A 24168-nucleotide genomic window follows, 5' to 3' on the forward strand; every position below is an offset into this window, starting at 1 on the left:
GCACCAGTCCAGAGAATAATGATGACATGAGCAAGGTGATTTTAAAGGGACCCACATAAGCTGATCTCTTTTTTCTGCAGATGACACAAATAGAAAGCTTTGAGCAAGAGTGGAAAGACACACTATCACTTGCCTTTCCCCTCTGAAGAAGCTGGGACACATTCTGCTCAGCCAACATGTTCCCAGAGGAATGTGATTTAACTTCCACTTTTCACACAGTAAGAAGCAACACTGGAGACCTGTCGGGAGGGTGATAGCAGCCTGGGAGGAATTTGGATAAGTGTTTTTCACTCCAGTGTTTTCATGTGACTTGACTCTCATCTCAATTTAGTTACATCTTGACCTGGAAAATGCTGCCAATGTTTGCCTTTCTTCATTTGGCTTACCTTGATTCATTATATGCATATCCCTCCTTTCCCTACTCCCACCCTATGCAGCCTTTCCCCCAAAACCTACTAATAGACTTTCTCTAGATGTTTACACATGTATTAACTCTGTTTCCCTCAGTAGGAGCTTTACTTCCAGGGAGGGAAAATGTATTTGGGTCCTTGAAATATATACAAAGAATATTCAACTAAAGCAGCCTAAGATGTTCCCTACTCCTTTTGGCAGATCTGACTATTCATATATCTGGCAGCTTCTTTAAGAACCCTCTGGTAGCAGAGAAATTAATACTTCTTACTTCTCCCTAGCTTTTTTCCCCTCCCCCCTCCATCAAACGACTGATTTTTATGCATGAGACAATAGACAAGCCTTGGGTGACCTGTTTTTTTCCCCCTCCCCCCTCCCTCTTTTTTCCTTGCGGTAAAATAGTGCTGAAGAAAGAGGGCACTAGTGTACAGCCCAGATCGCATCCTTGCACCGTCTGGATTAGAGCTGAGGCGTCTGCGAACCGAGCGTGGCCCGAGCGGTGTTCTAGCCCGAGGACCATTGTGCTGTCTACCCGGACTCAGGTACGTCTCAAGTCCAATTCTCCAAGCAGACCCAGGTGAGCAGACACCTCCGGGAGGTGAAACCCACCCACAGTGGCAGACACAGTCCCAATCTATGGGATTTCCTCCTGGTCCCAGGGGCATCTCCGCTTATTTCTTTTAGTCCAGCATCCCTGGGAAGCGTCGGGACCCATGGATGCCTGGGTTGTCTTCCTCCTTTTGCCTGGCTCACCTCCTGTGCTCTTGCTCCTCGCCCGCTCCCGTAGCTCCTTTCTCGTCCGACTCTCACCTTGAGAAAGGGAGCTGGGGAGGAACGAGAGGGAGCCAACTTCAGCCCCACAGGCGGCTGAGATTTGGCACCTCTGCCCCCGAAGCGGGCGGTTTTGAATATACCTGCAGGAGCACTGCCTCCAAGGAGAAGAGAATGAGAATGGAGGGGTGGTGGGAGACAAGGGGAGGGGTGTGTGTGTGTGTGTGTGTGTGTGTGTGTGTGTGTGTGTGTGTGAGAGAGAGAGAACGCAGGGGGGAGGGTTAAAAGAGCGAAGTCGGGGGTTGGGAGGGGGTCAAAAAATTGCAAAAGGCGTCCCCTCCAGGCGCAGCGGGGGAGTGTTTCTGCGGCGGGACTGAGCACTGTCCAGGGTTCTGAAGAAGGCAGCGCTTGAGCTACCGCTGCAAGAACTACCCAGAAGCTCCCCTCCGCTCCCTTTCTAGAAACGTGCAAAGCCAAAGGTCCCGATTTAGGCGAGTGCAGGGGCTCCCTACACCCCCTCCCTCCATCCTCCATCGTAGGAAACAAATTACCTTATCTGCACCCTTTCTCCCTGAACATCTACAGTAAGCCTGACTTCTTGGGTGTGTGTGGGGTTTGGGGGGGCGGGGGTGTGGGAGACATACCAAACTCCGACATGCCGAGACTTTACCAGGCGTTGCCTTAGTAACTAATAAGGATTTCCTCAACCTGGCAAATTATATTTACTACTTGGGTTGTATGTTGAGATCTCTTCAACCCCTCAAAGTTGAAGATGCATTCCTTTTTTGCGTTCATCTTGAAGTACTGTTTACACTCCTTCATAATGAGTTTCCAAATTTCTTCTGGAAAAAGTTGATCTTTTCAAATCCGAAAAGTTCTTTTGAGTTAAAAGCCTTAGCTCCTCCTCTCCTTTATTCCTTTTCCCCGTCAAGTCTGTAAGTGTAATGGGTATTTGGGGACCTGGAAAAGGCTTGAAGCTGAAGGAAGGGGCAGGTCGGCAGGGCTTTGCGCCTCCAGGGACGGATGAGGGCACTGCGGGCAGGACGCACCACCTTCCGCCTTGACCATAGCTGCCTCCCAAGCTGTCCTTCCAGCCGATATCATGATGTGCTGGAATGAAATAGACCGGGCAACTATTAACATCACGGACCCGGAGTTTTGAAACAGGTCCTGTGATAACGGAGCTTTGATTTTCTTCCTTTTTTGTTGGCAGCGTCCAGCTCACGGCTGCCACCACGGCGTCCATTGTACTCTTGACCAGTTTACTTTGATGCACCAGTGAAGAAGGGGGCTCGAATTCCCCTAGAAACGCCTCCAGGACAAGGAGGTGGTCCTGGAGGACCAGGAGGAGGAGGAGGAGGGGAAGGAGGCAGGGGTGCAGGCGGCGAAAGTGTTGGACCAGCGGTGTTGGCAAGCAGGACCGAGCTGGGAGAGGCAGGCGTCGGGCATCTGTCTACGTTGTGAGCCCGCAGAGCCGGCTGGCAGGACCAGCGTGGGAACGCGGCTGGCCGGCTGTGGACGGCGTCCTCAGCACAATGGTCCGGCTCCTCTTGGTTTTTTTCCCAGCGATCTTTTTGGATATGTCCCTTCTTCCCAGGGGACCCGATAGGAAAGTGTTGCTGGCGGGAGCCTCATCTCAGCGCTCGGTGGCCAGAATGGACGGAGATGTCATCATTGGGGCCCTCTTCTCAGTCCACCACCAGCCCCCGGCGGAGAAGGTGCCCGAGAGGAAGTGTGGAGAGATCAGGGAGCAGTATGGCATCCAGAGAGTGGAGGCCATGTTCCATACATTGGATAAAATTAACGCAGACCCGGTCCTCCTGCCCAATATCACTCTGGGCAGTGAGATCCGGGACTCCTGCTGGCACTCCTCCGTGGCTCTGGAGCAGAGCATCGAGTTCATCAGGGACTCTCTGATTTCCATTCGAGATGAAAAGGATGGGCTCAACCGGTGCCTGCCTGATGGCCAGTCCCTCCCCTTAGGCAGGACTAAAAAACCTATCGCCGGTGTGATCGGCCCAGGCTCCAGCTCCGTAGCCATTCAAGTGCAGAACCTGCTCCAGCTCTTCGACATCCCCCAGATTGCCTATTCTGCCACAAGCATCGACCTGAGTGACAAAACTTTGTACAAATACTTCCTGAGGGTTGTCCCTTCTGACACTTTGCAAGCAAGGGCAATGCTTGACATAGTCAAACGTTACAATTGGACCTATGTCTCTGCAGTCCACACAGAAGGTAGGCATTGCATTTGGGAAGGAAAGGTATAGAGAAAGCGAGTACATTGCATGATGTGCAGTCGTGATCGTAGTATTGTCCCTATTTATTAACAGCACTGTGGGGAACAGATTTTACCCTTGTCAGTACACGCCCACCAAGGCTTTGCCTTTTATCCTCATTCTGTAATGATAGTGTACGAAAACTGTGTCCCACTGTGTTTTGGCGATAGTAGGAGTCTTATCAGATACAAACTCTCCATGAACAGCGTCCAACTGAGTCACATTCTGAGTTTGTGTTTGAAAGGCTTGTTTGCCCAAAGTGGTATACTACCCTTAATTAAGTGACTGGCTATGATTTTCCAAGCTTAATAGACTAATCCAATATGAGCAATTAGGAAAACAAAAAAACAAAAACAAAAAAACTTGTTGTCCCCTAAATTGGGCTTGAAAGCTTGATCTTGTCTTGAACAGCTGAAGGTTCTTCTTTGTCTTAATGTGCCTCTTCTTTCACATCCAGAGCTTACCTGTGAATGTTGGATTAATGCAGTCATCTCCCTCAGTATATCAGAAACTTATTTCAAATTCTGGAGTATCTTAGATACAATGGAAAAGTAAATAATTTAAATCATTTATTTATTTTCTATTACCTATGTTAAAATTGTCCAGATGCCCTCACTCCTCCCAAGAATTTTCTTGTTTTTGAGAAATAACACTGGTGACTTCTTGGATTTGAGTTTCAGTTTCTAATTTTTTTCTTCTTACACAGTGACTTTGCTCATTAGAATTTAGTTAGATCAATTACTAATAAAAGGATAGTAGATATTAGTTTTAAAATGGCTTTTAAAAATGAAATAGATTTACTTGAGGTTTAAAACTTTGATTTTTAGAGAATCTTACTTTCATGAATTCTCAAAGTATTTCTTATAAAGATTTCCCTTACTCTCCTCCTCTTAGCCTGTATAGATTTGGGGATAAAATGAGACTTTTGAATCATCTATTCTTAACTCACTTATTATGTTTATAAAGAAACTGATTAAACATTAATGCCTAGGACATATATATATGCTGGCATATGGAAGAGAATCTTGAGGATATTGCTGCATTCATATTTCTTAATGTCAAATTATTAAAAGAAAAGCCAGGAAAGAAAGGCATGATTTCATAATCTTTTAACAGTTACACAATATTCAGTTACTGGTGTGAAGTCTGATTTTAGAAATTAAGAAGCATTGTTACTGAAGTGGTTATATGGTGATTGTTAATGAAAGCCAGTGCTTTAATTTATAAAGGGAGCAGTTTTCAGGACAAACAAAAATAATGTAGAATTATACATTATAATTTCAGAGTTTGCTTTTGGGGAAAAAACAACTTCCTGCTGCAATATTGTGACTTCTAACAACTGACTCAAATTTCCGAATCTTCATTTTTAATAGTGAATGGCATACCTCTTTTTTAACAAAATCTCATATAACTTTTTTAAGACACAATTTTAAGTTCAAATGTTAATCTCTTACATATTAATGTCTAATGTTAATTTCCTGTGTTTTAGTGTTTAACATAGTTTCCTCTAGTGCTTAGGTGGAACAACTTGAAAGCACAAATTAAAGATGTGTTAGTTATCAGCATTAGACCTCTCTAAAAGGGAATGGCAAAATCTAGATGGAATGTGACTTACTTAAATATTAAATAATTCTCCCTCCATTGAGCCAGGTCATTGTTTATAGACATAAGAAGTATAAATTTCTCCTTTAAGAAGTAATACTTCAGGGAGCCTGGGTGGCTCAGTTGGTTAAGCAACTGCCTTCGGCTCAGGTCATGATCCTGGAGTCCCGGGATCGAGTCCTGCATCGGGCTCCCTGCTCAGCAGGGAGTCTGCTTCTCCCTCTCCCGCTCCCCACTCTTGTGCTCTTTCTCTCTCTCACTCTCTCTCTCAAATAAATAAATGAAATCTTTAAAAAAAAAACCTAATTCATTATATATAAAAAAAGAAGTAATACTTCATTACTTTTATACACTAGTTTTATTTTCCATATTTTAATATAATACCATTTTATTTGGGGGTAGAGAAGAGTAGAGAAAAGACAATTTTCAATTTGTTTTCCAGTTGCATCACTTTGCTAAAAATAATTACTAATAGTGGGTTGCTTTCTGACAAGTAGAATTATGTTTTTGGAAAATTAATTGGACTTGTGTTTGCCAATTTTGTTCAGGAAGGGCTCATATTAAAATTTCACCCTTACATTAGTTTGGATTACTTTGTTTCCTTTCTACCTTCTGACTGACATGTGTGGCAGAGAAAATGTCTCCATACTATTATAGTAGTTGATTCCAGACTACGTGTTCATAGAACAGCATCAGAGCTAATTTTGGTGTCTATTACCAAGAGTTTATGCCATTCACCTTGCCTTTTTTATACGATCTCATATCTTCTAAAGGAGAATTTGTTTCTTTTCTTATTAGACATAATATCTGTGGAAACTAAATTGATTTTATTTTCTTCTATCTGCAAAGAAAGATAACAGTCTCTTTTGTATAAGTTCCAGCTGAAAATTCATTTTTTCTGAGGTTCTGCCCTCCTGCTTCTCAGGGACCCATGGTGTACTGGCCTGCAGGCATTTTCTTGCATCATTTAGTAATTTTCCTGGCTTCAGACTGATGGGGTCACCTACTGGTGACAGTTCCTTGTCAAAAAGCTGCTAAGACCACATATCAGTGTTGTCTCTGCCATCTGGGCACTATTCAGGAAGGAGGCCAGTTTGGGTATTAGCAATTTGTAGCTTAGAAATTCTGGAACCTTCCGTGACCTTCACCTCTCCTTTCCAAATTAGCCATTCTCTAGTCAATTTATCATCATATATATATATATATTTTAAATTAGAAGTTAGGCTAGTACAGTTAACATCAAAAGTACTAAGTGACTAGGCTAGCATGTCTTCATTTTCATGGTTAATTTTGATGGACTTTACAATCACATTTGGGGCATCCTATTATTTGAATGCCCCAATTGTTTTTATATCCCTTTATTATTTTATTTTATATTGAAGTTAAGCTTGGAGATATTTTCTGTTTGTTTATTTAAACGAGCTAGAGTTCAGTTGTTATATTCTTTTGCATGCTTTTCAATCTTTCACCACATCACCTGTGCCACCCTTATCCTTTGGGTCATGACAACGTCAGTTTACCTGACATAAAACAGAATTGGTGTACATGTAGTTACCTACAGTAGGCTCTCCAGAAAATTTCCAGGATTAGTTCTTGAGAATATTGAGGTAGGATCTGTTGAAGGGTGGGCACTGAAGCAATGGAGCCTTATTCACAAATAAAAATTGAGTGCATTTTGGAGCAAGCTACTCACCTGGAGTATGTGTCTTTAAACATGCTAAGCATAAAATACAAAAATAGCCTACTTCTGTGAAGAATATCTTGGCCAAGGACACTGTATTTCATCCTCATGATGAAATGCAGATTCTCCATCAAGAATCAAATTTACCATTTCAAAAAGTTATAGAAAGCAGTACTTTAAAATAATTCTAGTTGATTACATTAAAAGCATTGAACAAGTCCAATAAAGAATATTCCTTGAGTTTGTAGCTTCAAAAAGTTTTTTTTTTTTGATTGGATACATTTTCACTTGTTTTAAGCCATTCTCTCTCAGTATTTTGTCTTATAGTGTCAGATGAGTATTGTTACAATAAAGGGTTTAATTATGCTCCTATACAGTGCCCTTCACTATATGGTGCTTTTTTGTTTGCAGTTACGTTTTCATTGTGGTGCACCTTTTTTTGATGCTTGCTTACATTTTACATGAAATTGGCCTTTTTGGGGGATTCTTTTCAAAATATCATCTCTTTTTTTTTTCTTAGAAGCCTTTTTCTACTTGATATAAAACTTACTTTAAAAGTCTAATTGCATCAGAGGAAAATACTCCGAAGTCAGTGAACTACTACTTTAGCTAATGAAGGTAGAAATAAGAATTTTATTTCTACTAAATATCATATTTTCTACATATGCACCAGCAACTTTCTTTATATCTTTCTTATCTTGATTCCAACCTATTTCACAGTAAGTTACCTTAATAAATTGCTCTATTTTATCACAAAATAAGGAATGGGACTGTCTTCACAGGTATTTAGGTCAACCAGTTAAAGATGTTTAAAACGCCACTAAATTTGCCAAAAAGTAGTTCCCATATGCTCTGAGTTTCCTATTTATGATTAGGATTTCTAATGAGAATGGGAGAATATAGGATTTAAAGTCAGAAGCGAATTTCACCTATTAGTCAGCTTTCTATATAATCACCTGACTCCCTGAAATTTCCACTAATTCTCCATCAACCACTGGGAGTCATCCAAAACAATTTAAATTCCTCTTCCATGTGATACTTGTCATCAATAAATCCTCTCCCGTTTATGCTATACCTCACCAGTTCTCTCACCCATTTATTCTAGTTTTTAATTCTGTCATCATCACAGATAACTCAAGTAGACCTTAGATAAGTTATTATCCAGACGTCTTTTAAAACATATGTACTGCTGCTGGGCCATATCTCCTTCTTTTTATGCTTGGGCAATTATTGATATTGATATTGTTATTGTTATTTTTTCTGAGAGTAGGACTTTTTTGTTTCTTTTTAAATGTAAAATTATTAGCTTAAATCTGCCTTATCAGTAAGTTCTGGGATTTGATTATTTAATTCATCTTAGTATCACTTTAGGACCAGGTTTTTGTCCTCAGAATTTAATTATATATATTGAAACTAAGTAGGAGAGTGTCCTATCGTCCATCACCAGCAAACTATGTCCTGGCTAACTCTGGTGGTCACTCAGCCTTTATGAATTTCCTTGACAGTATGCTTTTCCACTTCATACTGTATCACTTTATAGATAAATAAATCAATATAAATAATTTAAATGAAAAGCCATCAGATATTCAACTCTAATTGAAGATTTACTATATCAAAAAGTGTATATAAAAAATTTGAAGACTTGGTGGTATAGTTTGAACACATGTAAAAAAAAAGATAAGTGTAGACATTTAGAAACATGAATTTATATATGTTTAGGGAACATTGAAAGAAAATATTGGTGAGTGTCATTAGCTAGAAAAAATCCAGAGCAAAGAATTTTGATTAGTGTGGTTTTTTTTTTTTTTTAAATATGACATTTGTAAAAGTTAGAAGCAGTAGTAAGAATGTCCCCATGGGGGATAAAGTAAGTGGGTTAGCTTGACTGGAGTGGAGAGTGTGGTCCAAGAACTAAGAATGAAGATAGCAACTCAAATATGGATTCTTATATTCTGTGACTCTGTGACTATTTATTGATATGAAGGACAAAAAGTTGAGAATCTTGAAGCAAGTGCCGAAGAGTTTTGGTTTCAAGAAAGATATGCCTAAGTAGAGTTTGATGTGATTCAAAGATAATAAAGTGAATTTTACTGAAATACGTAGGGGAGATCTGTTAAAGGGCAGGGGGAAAACTAACTATGAAAAGGTTAGTTATTGTGGAATTCTATGAATTGGCTGTTGAAATAGTTGGGAACGATAAAAGGTGCTCCTTTGTCAGGGACAAGGAGGAGTCTGAACTATCTTTAGTCTTGCAATCCTGGAGGACCAGGAGAATTTTGGTGTAATTTACAGGCATGTCATGAGTAGTTTTCAAAACCATGATTCTTTAGGTTGAAACAGTGTGGACTAAGATTTAATATATTTAATTCAATGTGTACTTTGGCTAAGGGCACATACATTACTAGCAAGCATGGGTGTGTGGACAAAAGAAAAGCCAGGGATAGTTATGAGGTATTATATTTGTGATTTTAAAAAAGTGTTCACATCCAAATAAAACCTTGTTCATCCAGAACCTTGATTCTGCAGCTGACTTACCTGGGTACATGTGAGTTGGCTTCTTTAACCTCCAACCTTTTACATTTTAAAAATTGAGTTATAGTTGATATGAAATATTATGTTAGTTTCAGGTGTGCAACATAGTTATCTGATGTTTTCATACATTATGAAATGATCATCTCCATAGGTCTAGTTATCCTCTATCACTACACAAAGTTATTACAATATTATTTGTTATATTCCCTATACTATACATTTTAAACATTTTACAAGGTGATCTTTGCAAGCTATACTATATGGTTTTCTGACTTTTTAAAAAAGAGTGCTAGATTTAATAGACACTTTTCTTAAATATACAAAGTAATCTTTATGATTATCAATTTTTACATGTGCTGAGATACAGTGGTAATCTTGAAGCCTATTGAAAAATATAAAACCATTTATTCCTACCAAAACTGGCCCCAGATTGCCATACTTTTGAGTTTCTGTATTTGTTATTTTCTCCTATATTGGCTGGACTTATTAAGTCATTTTGTAAGTTATTTAATCAGTATTTAGCAAATAGCTACTATGTGCAAAGGATTAAGGTGAAATACAAAGATAAAAAGAAGAGACATCTTCATTATTTTGAGAAAGATTGAACTCTTCTTGATTCTTCTGCCATGCCATCAATCACCCTATGACTTCCTTAGCTTTGGAACAAATTTTTCAGGTAGCTGGCCTGCATAGGGTAGATGGTGATGGCAACTCCTATTTTATGTTTCTATCATGTGGCTTGGCAGTTGCCATTCCTCTTCAGGCACTAAAATTTTTCTCCTAGTGATCTACAGTGCTAATATACAATGACTGTTCCATGAATTTTTAAATAACTTTCCAGGCAGTGGCTAGAGTGGTATTATCATGAAGAGATTTGTCAGAAGCCGTATTTTCAGCATGCCCCATAGTAAGAACACAGAGGGCTGGGAAACCACAGTGGAGGGCAGAATACTTTAGCGAGCACCTACAACCACTGAATAAACAACTCATAGTTCATGTGTTCTGATATTGATTGGAAGCAACATCTCAGTAGAAGAAAATTTTCAGAGAAGCTATGGTTGAAAACCAGAATCAGGCTGAGACATAAAGCCAAAATGATGTGGCTGTCTTATCCATCAAAGAGCTATCATTAACGTTTTTATGTAGAAATATTTATGTAATTTATGTACTCAAATTTATTTATTTATTTATTTATTTATTTATTTATTTATTTATCATGCCTAAGTGCTCTCTGTGAATGTCCATATAACATTTAAGATCTGAATTTACAGGAAAAATTATAATTTTAATATCCTTCAGTCTCATGGGAAGTTTTGCTTTCTTAGACTTGTGGTATTGTGGTACCAAATACAGCGTTAACGTTTTTATAAAGGGAATTTATTGGGTTAGGTAGAAATGATCATTTATCAATTTTAGAATTATCTATTTTGGTGACTTCATGGCCAAAAAATTGAAAATTCAAGGTGATTATCTAAATGATTTAGATAAAAGCCTAAATTGGCCACTGGAGTACCAAAAGATTTTGGGGAGAAATTCTTTGGTCACCAAGTAACTTATTTTGTGGTCTAATGAAGACATGACTATTTATGCATTGGTAAACACACGTGTCTATTATGTGTTAGACACTGGTGTTGGTGCTAAGAATACATAAATTAAAGGAATTATGACTGTTATTATTGCTATTGCTATTATTATTATCCTCAAAGGTCCCATAGTCTGTCAGAAGAGACATATATGTATAGGTAGTTATACTCTCATGGGTTACAAAAAGTTAATCATTTGAAAAAAATAAATGCACAAAAGACTATGGGAAATACCATATGTTCATTTCAGTTTTATTTGTAAAATGGGAATGATAATCACTGCTATATTATTTACCTCATAACAGTGTTTCAGAGAAGAAGGAGATGGTATGTATAACTAACTTTCACCTGCTTTTGTTAAACTGCCATGAAAGAAATAGATTCTTAAGACATTAACTCTTCTTAGCTGATGAATATTGAGCAAGTACATGAAATCAGTTAATCAGGTATATATTTGTGACCCAAAACCTGGTAACATAAGACAAAAATGAAATTCGTGGTTAAAAGTATAGCATGTGCTATAGATTTTAAGAATCTTTCTCATGTTATAAATGAGAAAACAAAGGCCCAGGAAAATAACATGACTTGCCCAAGACCATAATATTTGTCAGTAGCAAAGCCAGAACTAATTCAACTTTGTGTTAGATACTTTTTTAAAACAAGACTTGATTATTTGATTGATTGATTGTTTTTAAATCACATGATTCATCTTCATGCATTCCTCTCTCCTTTGAGGTTTATATCATTCAGCCAAGCTACATTCTTCCCAACTTTGGTGCTGTCATTTAGCAGCTTCCAGGAGATTCTTCTGTCACTGAAAACTCATTCTTACTTCTGATAGTCCTCCTTTCAGTATTGACTCTTGCCATACTTATGATTGATTCCAATATTCATGTGTGTGACCCATTGATGCCTATCCTCTTCAGTAACATCAACTCTGTCCTTTCCCTTCACTTCAGCAACCCACCTACCCTTGACATCACCAAGAACTGTTCTATCTCTGAACTCTTAAACATCAGAAAGCCTCTGAACAATAGAAGCCTCTTCTTTTCAACTTCTCTTGCTCCCACCTCACCTGCTCTTCACATTTCTCTGGCAAGCCTAGATAAAGCCATTTTCTTACTTGATCTGATTTCTTCCCTGGATCTTTGCAACTCTACCTCCATATTTATGCTTGTTACCATCTAGTAATAAAACTACTTTCTTAGAGAAAATGAACTTCCAACTTTAAGTGTCCATTCCATATGAAACTCTAGTTAAGGCTTGTCATTTTTCCCCATCCCCTTCAGTCCAGAAAAATAAAGACCAGAAAGGAGAACCTTTTTTAATGAAAGAAGAAAGAATTCCACCCCTGTGAGGGCTATGGTCAAGAGTGGGAGATCACACTTACTCAGATGGCTCTATGGTACCATCTCTATAGCAAGTGATCAGGGGTGTGTATAGTACATAAGGATGAGAAGATTTGAAAAGGATGCCTAGAGCTGGATTCCAGGGATCAGGGATAGGATGGGCCCAATGGGTTCATGGAATTAGCCATGCTTAGAGAGCCATCAGGATAAAATGTACAAAAACAATCCCTTAAGTTTATTGTGCAGATGAAATAGAGCTAGATAGGGCACCTGGGTGGCTCAGTTGGTTAAGCGACTGCCTTTGGCTCAGGTCATGATCCTGGAGTCCCAGGATCGAGTCCCACATCAGGCTCCCTGCTCAGCTGGGGGTCTGCTTCTTCCTCTGACCCTCTTCCCTCTCGTGCTCTCTGTCTCATTCTCTCTCTCTCAAATAAATAAATAAAATCTTTAAAAAAAATAGAGATAGATAAATGTCAGATATTATTGTTGTTGTCAGTCTATTCCAACCTTAAGTAAGAAGGTGTCCTTAGTTTAAGTGAGCCGGTGTGAAGTAATTATAAGAATGTTCTAGAGTGAAGGTGTGCAAATAGAGTAGAGGTATATCTTGCTGATTTGCTAACTTTGAGCAGCATATTCAGCTTCCCATGTTCTTCCTTCATAACAATTACATCCATAGCATGTGGCCATAGATGAGGGCTTTCTTTTAGAGTTGGATAGATTATTCTATAGCTTTTGCTGGATCCTCTGAAGCAGTTTCCTCTGTTCTCTGTGATGCTCTGACACATTTTACAATTTGTATGTTATAAAGGGCTGAACAAAAAGGATCAATAAACAAATTGCTGACAGTATGTTGAAGAGGAGAAACTGTTTACAATAGGATTTAAAGGGTGGTGTGAAGATATTGAAATAGGGAAACAATATCCCTTTTCCTGGATAAATAAATATATTGTATTATTTTCACTTTTTGGTTGACAGATATTACTCTGTTGGTAAAGAAGAAGATGTGTTCAGATGTCTGTCATAATTAAACAGATGTTTAGTGAACACTTCCTCTGGGTCAGGCTCTCTGTTGTAGCCATCGATGACCAGAACTAAACTGTAATTCCTCTATCAAGAAGTTCATTGTGTGGTGATTACCATTTGGTTTGATAAATGCAACCAAAGGAGTAGGTGTGAATAGAGAGGTAACAGAGAAAAATGTCACTCCCTTTCTCTGGGCCAGGGAAAGAAGTGAGGGTAACCTCATAGAAAAATCCCAAAGGAGGTAACATTGAGATTCACCCCATTAGAGGAATAGGAGGGCACAGAAGAGCGAATATGAATCAAAGTATTGATGTGGAAAACAAAGTAGGCTCAGGGAAAAGGATTGGGGAAAGATCAAGATGTAAAAGGGGGAAAGGCCTATGTCATGAAGGGACAGGATTGCCACGTCAAGAAATTTAGATTCTGTTTTGTAAATATGGTGAGCCGGTGAAGGATTTTAAACAGAGAGGAAACACAATCAGATTTATATTTTGGAAAGGGTACCCTGAAAATTTTGGGGAGGACAGATTAAGAAAAGAGTCAGATTGGAAATTGGGACATAAGTTGGTAGGTCATTGATAGTTGGGAAAGTGGTGGAGAAAAACCCAATTTAATCAATTTATTCAAGAGATGATAAGAGCTTTACTAAAGGAAATGTCAATAGGGATGGAAAAGAGAATGGATTTGACAGCAGTTTAGTAGAGAGATTCGGATTTGGTGACTGATTGGTTATGAGGATCAAGGAGAAAGGGAAGTCAGTAATAACTCCTAGGTGTCCATTTTGTACAACTAAATAGGGAGAAAAGAGGAAGCACAGATTGGGAAAATGTGGGTTTTACAGTAGTTGAATTTGAGGTATTTATGAGACCAGAAAGTTGAGAAATCCCATAGGTCAAAGATCTGGAAAGGGAGGTAGATTTGTGATTTGTCAGCAAATAGCTATGGTTAAAACCACGAGAGTGGATGAGATTACAAGGGAGAGGATATAGAGTGAAAAGAGGAACATGCTAATGGCAGAACTTTGAGGAAGGCGAAAATGAGAAAGAGGATCCAGAAAAAGGATGGAGAAAACGAGAAAACTAGAAAGAGAAAGAGGAAGAACCAGGAAAGAACCAGACATCATGGCAGCCAAGGGAGGAGAGATTTTCAGGAAGAGAACAGTAACAAATATCACAGAGCTGACAGGGAAAGGAGAGTTATAGAAACAGTGCTCCGTACCAGTAGCCTCTACTTCCTCCTAGCTTCTGCCTCCCCAAGAATCTCTCTCTCTCTTTTAACTCTGAATACTTTAATGTGTATTTTCTACAAACAAGGATACTCTTGTACTTAACCAAAATATAACCATCAGAACCAGGAGATTATCAGTGACACATTACTACCATTTAACTCTCAGACCCCATTTGAGTTTTACTTAGTGTCCCAATAAAGTCTTTTGTAGCAATAGGATCTGGTACAGAATCAGTCGTGTCTCTCAATCTCTTTCAATTTGGAGTAGTTCCTCAGTCTTTCCTTGATTTCAAAAGCTTGGCAGTTTTGCAGATAACAAATCCAATTATTTTGTAGAATGCCCCTCAGTTTTGGTTCACTGATGTTTCCTCATGATTAGGTTTAAGTTACACATCTTTGCTAGGAATATTCCAGAAGTCATGCTGCATTCCTGTCACTGCACTGCTAAAAGGTATATGATTTAAATTTGTCCCATTACTGATGATGTTAATTTTGATCACTAGATTAATAGTGTATCTCTCAGGCTTCTCTGCTGTAAAGTTACTCCTCTCTTCTTTGTATTTAATGAATATTTTATGGGAAGTTGCTTTGAAACTCTGTAAATATCCTGTTAACCATCAAACTTTTGATTTATTCATTAATTTATTTATGTGAGCATGAACTTATGGATTCCTGTTTTATTCAGTGCATTTTAATCTATTATTATTTTTTATCATTTTTTTTTTAGTACTAAATTGTCAAGCTGGTTTACCCTTTGTTTTTGGCTAGAAATGCCAGTTTGGAACAGTGAAAAGGCAAATTTCATCTTTTCTTCAATGTTGATACATGCCAAAGGAAAGGCTAGTATGTAATCTCCTTAATTTGTCATTTTAAAAGTAAAATTTTACTTGAAAAGAAACAATTTTTTAAAAATGAAAAAATTTTGAGCAAGTGATTAATTTTTGAAGTGCTTATATTCTTCCTTTCAGGAGATTATTTTTAGGCTCTCCTAGGTACAGAGGAATGCACTAGAGCAGGGCTTCTCAAACCTCCTTATGCAAACATAACACTTGGGAACTCAGTAAAATGCAGATTCTGATTCAGGAGGCCTGCATGGACCTGAGAGTGTGCATTTCTACTGGGCTCTCACGTGGCCCCTGGGCCACAGTTTGGGTAGAACAGATAACGTCTTTCTATGCTAGTGTACTGTGTATGCCTTCTCACACATTCATGAACTATTTCCTTCAGAATCATTTATACATGTCTCGAGGTAAAGTCCTGTGCTCCTGAAAGAGGCAAAAAGTGGTTTTTAAAATGTGTGGATTTACAAAATGATACTAAAGACATTTATCTATTTTTTTACATTTAATGATTTTTAAAAATACGCACTAACTACCCTGAATACTTGATGAATGTGGCATTGGAGTTAATCAAATTTTGGTTACACGTGTGCCTTCTGCTACTAGAATGCTCTGCTCCGATAGCATATCGCCCCTGATGGAAAGTAAATTTCTGGATGATGGGAATCTTTGTTTTGTTTTGTTCACTGATGTATCGCCAGCAATTAAAACAGTGCCTTGCACATAGTAGACAGTCAATAAATATTGAATTATGTAAGGAGGGATTTTGGTCCAATTTCTTTTTCTGCCTTAGTGAAGGGGTTTGATGATTTAAGAGCTTGAGGTGCTTCCCATCAATTCCTATTGCCAGCACTGTAAATGTAAACAAAACAAGAGAGTAGACTAATTATTCAACTTCCAAAAACCAACCACCTCGGAAGTATTTGGTTTGGCTAAATTCTTTATAAGTAATTTTTTATTTTCTTTTTTCTTATGATAATAGAATAAAGCAAAGAAAACATCCAATTAATTGCATGTTTTATGGGTAAACTCTTCTTAATTAATATTCCTCTTCACTTTTACCTTTCTGATAATTGAGGAAAAATTACTACATTTACTGTCAATTAGAACTCACAAGTTATATTTTTTCATTTTCTTCCTTTTTATGAATACTTTTTAATAGATTTATTTATTTGAGAGAGAGAGAGACAGTGCACGAGCATGGGGAGAGGCTGAGGGAGAGGGGCTAGCAGACTCTCTGCTCAGGGGGTCCCCTGAGATCATGACCTGGGCTGAAACCAAGAGTCAGACGCTTAATTGACTGAGCCACCCAGGTGCCCTCCCTCATTTTATGAATAATGGATGTCCCATACCAATAGTCTCCTTAGACTTTAGTGCCCAACATGCAGTGGGAAGTTTACTGAGTGGGAGGAGCTGAGTTTGGTCTCATTTTCTCCATCAGCTACTCCTTGTGACTCTGGACAAGTCAACAAACCACTTTAAGCCTGTCTTCTCATCTGTAAAGGGTCTGTCATGCTTTCGTCCCAGCCTCCTGTGAGCACCATGTGAACTGAGGTGGAAGTACTTTTGAAACCGTAAAGTTTTATATAAATATAGCTAGTTGCAGTATCTTTGACCATATATTCTAACTTATATTATTATTTTCTCATTTTAATTATTAATGACTGCTTCCTGCCCTCTGTTTTCCCAGAACATTATAAGCAGTCACTGCTATTTAGCATTTATTTAGAATGATAGATTTTGTGTTGAAGGAAATATTTCTCTAACTCCCTATTTGAAAAGAAAAAGTTTGAGCTTATGTGACTTACCTGAGGTTGCACACAGCTCAGTACTGTAAGAAGACTTTCACTGTAGCTCAGCTTTTGCTCTCCATAAACTCTGAAGCATCTCCAGATCATTTGCCTTTATCTCTTCATAGTCTCTTTCTACTCTCTGATTTTTCCTCCACCGTTAGTCTTTCTATGTGGGCTTGAAGGGCAAGCATTAGCTTCATGCCAGTGAGCCAACCAGTGAATTCATTTATTTGACAAATGCAGATCCCACTAATCATCTGGCAGGGTACTGGGCATCAGTATCAAGAATGAATCCAGACTGCAGATATCCATCAAGGGTGCTAACTTAGGTAAATATCGATGAGAAATTATACTGATGTTTATAGCTATATATATATATATATGTATGGTATGCAGTAAAATAATATTATCTACGTTTCCAGACTTTATGGATAACCTGTAGTTCCTACCATTGCTTATAATCCAGAAGGAGAGATAAAGAAATAATTTTTGCCACCTCATTGTGTGAATGAATGTGGATAAGGAGAGAGTGTGGAGGTTCAAGAGAGGAAGAGATTACTTCTAGGTGGGGACATTAGGCATTTTGGAATAAGTAACATTAGAACTTGGCCTTAATGCTAGCTAGCCTTGCAAAGGAAGAGCTAGCTGGAAAAGGAATTTCTTATGAAGGAAGTCATGTAAATAAGGGCTCTGAGTAAAATGCTACAGATGTACAGGGAATGGTGAGCTGGTTAATTTGTCTGGGGCAGCACTTACCTAAAAGGGAGTTGTGAAAGAATTTATTGGAAAAGTAGACCCAGATCTCAGAGTGCTGAGAATGTCAAAGTCTGAACTTGTCTTCCATCTGCTAATTTAGTCAAAATAAAGTGGACCCTCTTTTGCAAATTTCTACTGAAGACTGATAAATAGGGACTTATTTTTAACTCTTCCCACCCACTCATTTTTCTGGTCCTTTTTTCGTCCTTGTAGCATTTGCTCTAGAAAGTGACACCTTTGCAGGGAAGCCATCTTCTTTGTTCCTCTGGCAAAATGTCATTGATCATACTGTCCATTTGCATTTCCATAACAATATAAATATTTGGTCGTAAGAAGGACACAGGAGAATGTATTGCAATGTTTTGCAGCTAGAGTTGGAGTCTACATGGACATGTGGCCCACTTCTCAGGGAAGCAAGAGGCGTATTACAAGCTGGTTTCTCAGCTGTGAAATGCCACTACTTAGGTCACATGCCTCAGTTAAAAAAACTGCCAGGAGCAATGCCTTCTCCTTGGCGGAGAGGCGTGCCACCTGTCACCCAAAGCTGCCATCCCCTCTGGCATCATGCATGGGTAAATTTGATTTGCTTCTGCATATGGGGAGGTTGTGTTCTCTGCCTTTTGCAGCATATTTCTCCGTGGTATTTATCTGGGGTGAGTTCATTCTTGAATTGGGGATTATTGCCCATACTCATGGGGGTCAAATCTTAATCTGGAAGAATAGTTGCAACCTTGGGGATAACAGTTGAGCGAAAATGTGAATTGTCTCACATGTGAAGAATGGCATATGACGGGCATATTTCCACTCAACTCCCAGCTGTGATGGTACCCTTGGTGATCTGCAAGATCACACTTTATTTCACTCTGTAATGACATGCAGGGATTCCTGGATATCAGCCTTCGAGAGCACACATTCTGGATTCGTTAAGGACCATGTCCCATCAGCTCTTAAGGACTACAAAGAGACATATAATTTGTATCTTCACAAGCAGGTGCAACACTTCTTACTGCATATACCTTATTTTAGATTTCCCCCTTTGTAAGGTTTGACATGGGGTTAAGCACAAAATAAGTGCTTGATTAATACATGTTGAATGAATAATCAAGTGGTAGTTCTGTTAAAAGGTAATCTAATAGGCATTTGCGCTGGCCATGATATTGGAATCCTTTGGCTTCCTATTTTTTTTAAGAAGGAAATATTTAAAAACCAAAAACACTCTACATTTATAGAGATATAAATTCCATCCACCATAATAATGCCATCTTGGCACAAGTGTTGGACTTTAGAGTTTACAATGTGTTTCCTCTTGCATTTTGAGTGGTTCAAGAAAAAAAAACTGTATTAAAATACGTACTTTCCCCAATTTTTTTCAAATGTAATTCCCATTTTTGCCATCTGTTCTTATTCTAGGTTGAATTGTGTCCTCCCAAAAAAGTGTGACTCTTAATGCCCAGTTCCTCAGGATGTGACCTTAATTGGTGATAGGGTCTTTATAGAGGTAATATAGTTAAAATGAGATCATTAGGTCGGGCACTAATGCAATATGACTGATGTCCTTATAAAAAGGCGAAATTGGGGCATAGAGAGAGACATGCAAACAGGAAAAACACCATATGAAGATGAAGGTAGAGATTGAATGGCACATCTTTAAGCCATGAAATGCCCGATTGTCAGTAAATCACTGGACGCTGGGAGAGAGGCCTCAAACAGATGTTGCCTCCCAGCCCTCACAAGGAACCAAACCCTGCTGACATTTGATCTTAGACTTCTGGTCTCCCGAACTATGAGACAATAAATTTCTGTTGTTTATGTCATGTGCTTTGTACTTTGTTACAGCAGGCATAGGAAACAAATTACAGGACTCGGGTTACTATGTTGTGGAACCTGGTCTAGGCTCAGGTGCTGAAAAAAACTAGTCTTTATGGTGCAACTGATGTTCATCTTTTTATGGACTATTAGTTGCTTAGCCTTTAACTAACCCCTCCTCCCCAATCTGTCCCACCACATTCTACTCATAAACGGTAATATAACTTAGATGTCTGTTATTATTATTGAAAAATAGTAATGATACCAGCACCATTGATTGAGCATTTATGGTATGCCAGGCACTGTGCTGTTTTGTGTACATTAGTTCATTTGGTCCTCTCAATAACCCTAAAAAGTATGTACTGTTATTACTCTGGAAAGATTAAAAATGTTTTTCTAAGTCATACAGGTAAAAAATGACAGACACAGGGTCAGTCATTCCAAAGCCCAAGGGTCTGACTGCTATATCATTTGTATAAAGAGGTGCTACAACATTTAACAGGCTTGTGACTTTGGGTCTAGATATTGTTAGCATTTGAATGGCTATTTAAATGAGTAAGGGAAATGCAAATGAAGGCAGAGACCAAATAACCATAAGTCAGACAGTGTCTTAAAAAAATCAGGTCCTTAAGCTAGATTGTATCCAACATACCTGCCCTAGTTAATCAGAAGGACCACATAGTTCAGCCTATCACTACTTAAGAAAAGAATAAAATGAATACATTCTAGGTCTTCTTTTTCAGTTCTTTTCATGTTCAGAAATGTGTGTCCACTCTAAAGCTCACTCCTGTTGATTGTAGAAAGACGGACAGAGGGAGACGTCAGAGTGTGAAGACGGATATATATATATATATATATATATATATATATATATGTACATATATAGTATATATTACAATCTCTGGTTTACATAGTTGAGAAGTGAGACTGACTATATCAGAATGACTATTAACCTTTTAACATGAATCTTTTCAGATTATTCTGTATTATTTTTTGTTTGTTTGTTTGTCTCAACCGGGGCTTGAACTCCTGACCCTGAGATTGAGACCTGAGCTGAGATCAAGAGTTGGATGCTTAACCAACTGAGCTACTCAGGCGCTCCTGTGTGTGTGTGTGTGTGTGTGTGTGTGTTAAACTAAATATGGTATATGCTTTCTGTGAAAACTGAGAAATACAGAACAGTATTATCAAGAAAATGACAATTACCCATAATTCTAACTCCTGGAAATAACCAGTGTTAGCATTTTATCACATAAGATGGCTACATATTGATTTGTTCTAAAGCATACTTGACATTTCTTCAAACTCCAAGTTTGATATTCCTGGAAATGATGATAAAAAACCGTAAACCATGCCTCTTTTTTCTGTGTCCAGAAAAGTCCTATCAGAAATGAAGGATTTTTTTCCCAGTGGACAAAGGGGAATAAAGGCTTCTCTCTAGAAATTTCTAGGGCTTTAGTACTTGGGGAGTTTATTATATTTTCTAATTTAACAGTGGTCTAAACTAACTCATTCTCAAAAGCACAATTTACAAACACTGCCAGTTGATTTTCTAGTGGAGTGTTAGTTCATATGGAAGCCATCCTCTCCTGTTTGGCCCCTATTGTTATGGGTACATAGCAGTATGTTATGAGACTCTTGGTTTGTTGTAGGAAGAATGCAGATGTTAGGTGGGGTCAGACTGAATGAGCTGTGATTCTTTGAGAAGGGGATCATAAAGTTTATGGCTTTGTAACAGCAATCTGACCATCCCTTCCTGGGAGAGGTGTACCAATGCCTTTGGCTCACCAATGGAGCCATCAGCCTTTTAAATTTTGGCTCCTGCATTTGTTGTTGTTCAGGCAGATGCACAATAAGAAGTGTGGGTATAAAGGAGGAAGATTCATGGATAAGAGGGAGGCTTCTGGACTCAGAGAGACCTGGTTTCTTATCCTGTCTGTCACATTTGAGCTATGTGACTTTAGGCAAGACTCTTAACCTCTCAGTCTCACTTCTCAACTATGTAAACCAGAGATTGTAATTATACTAACTTCTCATGGATTAAACAAGATAATGGTTGGCATATCATAAGAACTCAGTAAAACATACACACACATACACACACATCACATATATATACACATACATACATATAAGCTAATAAGGACTGTGATATGGCATATTCTACTTTGGTTAGTTTCTCTTGGGAAAGACTTCTCCTACCTTTGTAAATATAATACCTTCCAGAGTTGGCATAGAATTTATTGGTCGAGGGGGAAAAAAGGAAGCCCTATATACTACTTTTCATCTGGGGAATTTTGCGTGCTTAATAAGCTCCTGTTAAAAGGCAGTACCTTTGGAAAGAATAGCACTTAACGCTGTTTTTCAGTTATTACCTCAGAGTTATCAGATCAGCCTAGGGTAGGCATGGCAGAGTGGCCAAGAGGGGAGAGCTGATCCTGCACAGGCCAGTTGGAGGACATCAAAGGTTATTCTGATTTCATCATTTTTTATTTGGTTCTAGCTATAAACATATGTATAGCATTGTTTCCTGAAAGTCTCTGATGATCATCTTTAATCATTATCACTATCATTTCCTGAGGAACCTTATATAATCTTGGTTTATGTATAGTAATTGCTTCTACTCTCTACAAGTTTGAACTCTGAAATGGGTGGCACCAGAAAGGAAACGGGACTATACAAGGCTTTAAGTCACATCAGTAAGATCATCTGAAAGTAAATATTTGTGCTGGTTATAACTTTCTTGGGGGTAGGATCCTTTTTTTGGTGGGTGTGTGTTTGTGTGATATCCAGGTAGCATCTATCTCAACTCCTTGCACATAGATTGTGAATGTTAGTTGAAATAAATTGACCTTGTAAAGTAAGAATTGTTTCTCAGACTAGTGAGGCTGTGAGGAAAAGGTATTCTTAATTTGTCTTAGGGAAGGAGTTAGAAATTTGGGGGCATTTTCTGTACCAAATGTTCTAAAACATTATATTTACTTAATCACATTACCCTTCTGTATTTTTTTCTGGGCCATAAATTCAGTCCCTCTTCTGTTTGTATCTCAAGACTTTACTTTTTACCTAGGGCAGTGGTTCTCCTTTCTGGCTGCACATTGGTCTCACTGGGGCAGCTTTAAAAACCTATAGATGCCTGATCTCACCTGAAGAGATTCTGCTGAAGTCTGGAAAACAGACATTGGTGTCCACACTCATGTGTGCAAGCCCTTCCCAAGGGACAAAGGACCTGGAGGCAGAAAGAGAAGGTGGCAGAGAGTGGGTCTGGCCCTGGAAATACAAAGGGTGAGCCTGTTTGGGTATCATCCAGTTTCACCCATTCTATCCTTCCTCACGCTGTAGCCCTGGGCCAGCTTGCCATCTTTGAGCACACACAAAAAAGGATGCCCTTCATTGAGGCCTTGGTGTTAAGGCTCTCCTCTGGCGAGGATCCATTTCCCTCAGATCTTTTAGTGGCTGGCCACTTCTTTTCATCCAGGACTTACGTAGTTCAAATGTCATTTCCTCAGGAAGGCCGTCTCAATCTAACTTACCACTCTTCTCCTCTCACTTTCTATCCCATTGCTGTTTTATTTACTTTATGCAACTTATGAGTATCAGTAATTATCTCATTTCTGCAATTGTTTACATATTTATTGTTAGTCTCACCTACTAACAGGACACAGCTATATTTCCAGAGCCTAGAACAGTGCCTGGTACCCAAAAGGCTTGCAATAGATATTTTTGAATATCTGTTTGTAGCAAGAATAACAACCCTATGTATAGACATTGCTAACTCACTCTAGTATCTCTTCTCCTGGATTTAGTTAAGTTTCAACTCGATACAATTCTCAGTCATTCATAGTTGGCCTCAAGATAATTTTTTTTATATTCCTGATTTAAAAAGTGATTTTTGGTGTATAGCAGTTGAGGAAATGAGGCTCAAAAACTTAAGCAATTTCTGTTTGTACTTTCGGTCTTTCATTCATTCACTAAAAAATATTTATTGAGAATCTAGAATATAAGAAGCACGATTCAGGTTTTTCCAAGCATGTGTCCAGAACTTGGATCTTGTGCTATGCTTGGTCAAAATGTTTTTCAATATGATTTTCTGAATTTAATTCAACAGGGGCTTTAAAACAGATACACAAGTACTTTATATAAGGCTATATAGGACAGGTGCTGGTGGAATGATTATAATGTAGACTACAGGGTAGAATTAGAATTACCTTTTAGTAGAAGGGATTTCGGATCATCTATTCCAATGGCCTAATTTCACAGATGAAGGAGTTGAAATCCAGAGATTGCTTTCCATGGATGCTTGTAGGATGAATAAAGAACTGACAGATTCCTGATGCTCAAGGTCAAGTGATTACTTTGTGGCACAACAGACAACCAGAACCATGTTCTCAGTCTGGGGCTCTTTTGTCTCCACCAGTGATCCTGAAATATATGTGATTAGAACCATCTGGGGATATTGCTACCTGTCAGGGGATGGTGTTGGCGACTTGTATTTTTACCATTTCTCTCCCCCAGGTAA

General features: G+C 38.6%; 1 protein-coding gene across 3 annotated transcripts in view; it reads left to right on the forward strand.

The window, feature by feature from the left end:
• The first annotated feature begins 2717 nt into the window (after positions 1–2717).
• Positions 2718–24168, forward strand: part of GRM1 (glutamate metabotropic receptor 1) — a 418438-nt gene continuing 396987 nt past the window's right edge. For all 3 annotated transcript variants that reach the window (XM_045866132.1, XM_045866133.1, XM_045866134.1), the window contains exon 1: positions 2718–3417. In XM_045866132.1, coding sequence (XP_045722088.1) covers positions 2718–3417 — 700 coding nt within the window. The remainder of the gene's footprint in view (positions 3418–24168) is intronic.

This window comes from Mirounga angustirostris, unplaced genomic scaffold, assembly GCF_029215605.1.
Source record: "Mirounga angustirostris isolate CCGP_5_RB_7025 unplaced genomic scaffold, mMirAng1.0.hap1 SCAF_8, whole genome shotgun sequence".
NCBI classification, from domain to species: domain Eukaryota; kingdom Metazoa; phylum Chordata; class Mammalia; order Carnivora; family Phocidae; genus Mirounga; species Mirounga angustirostris.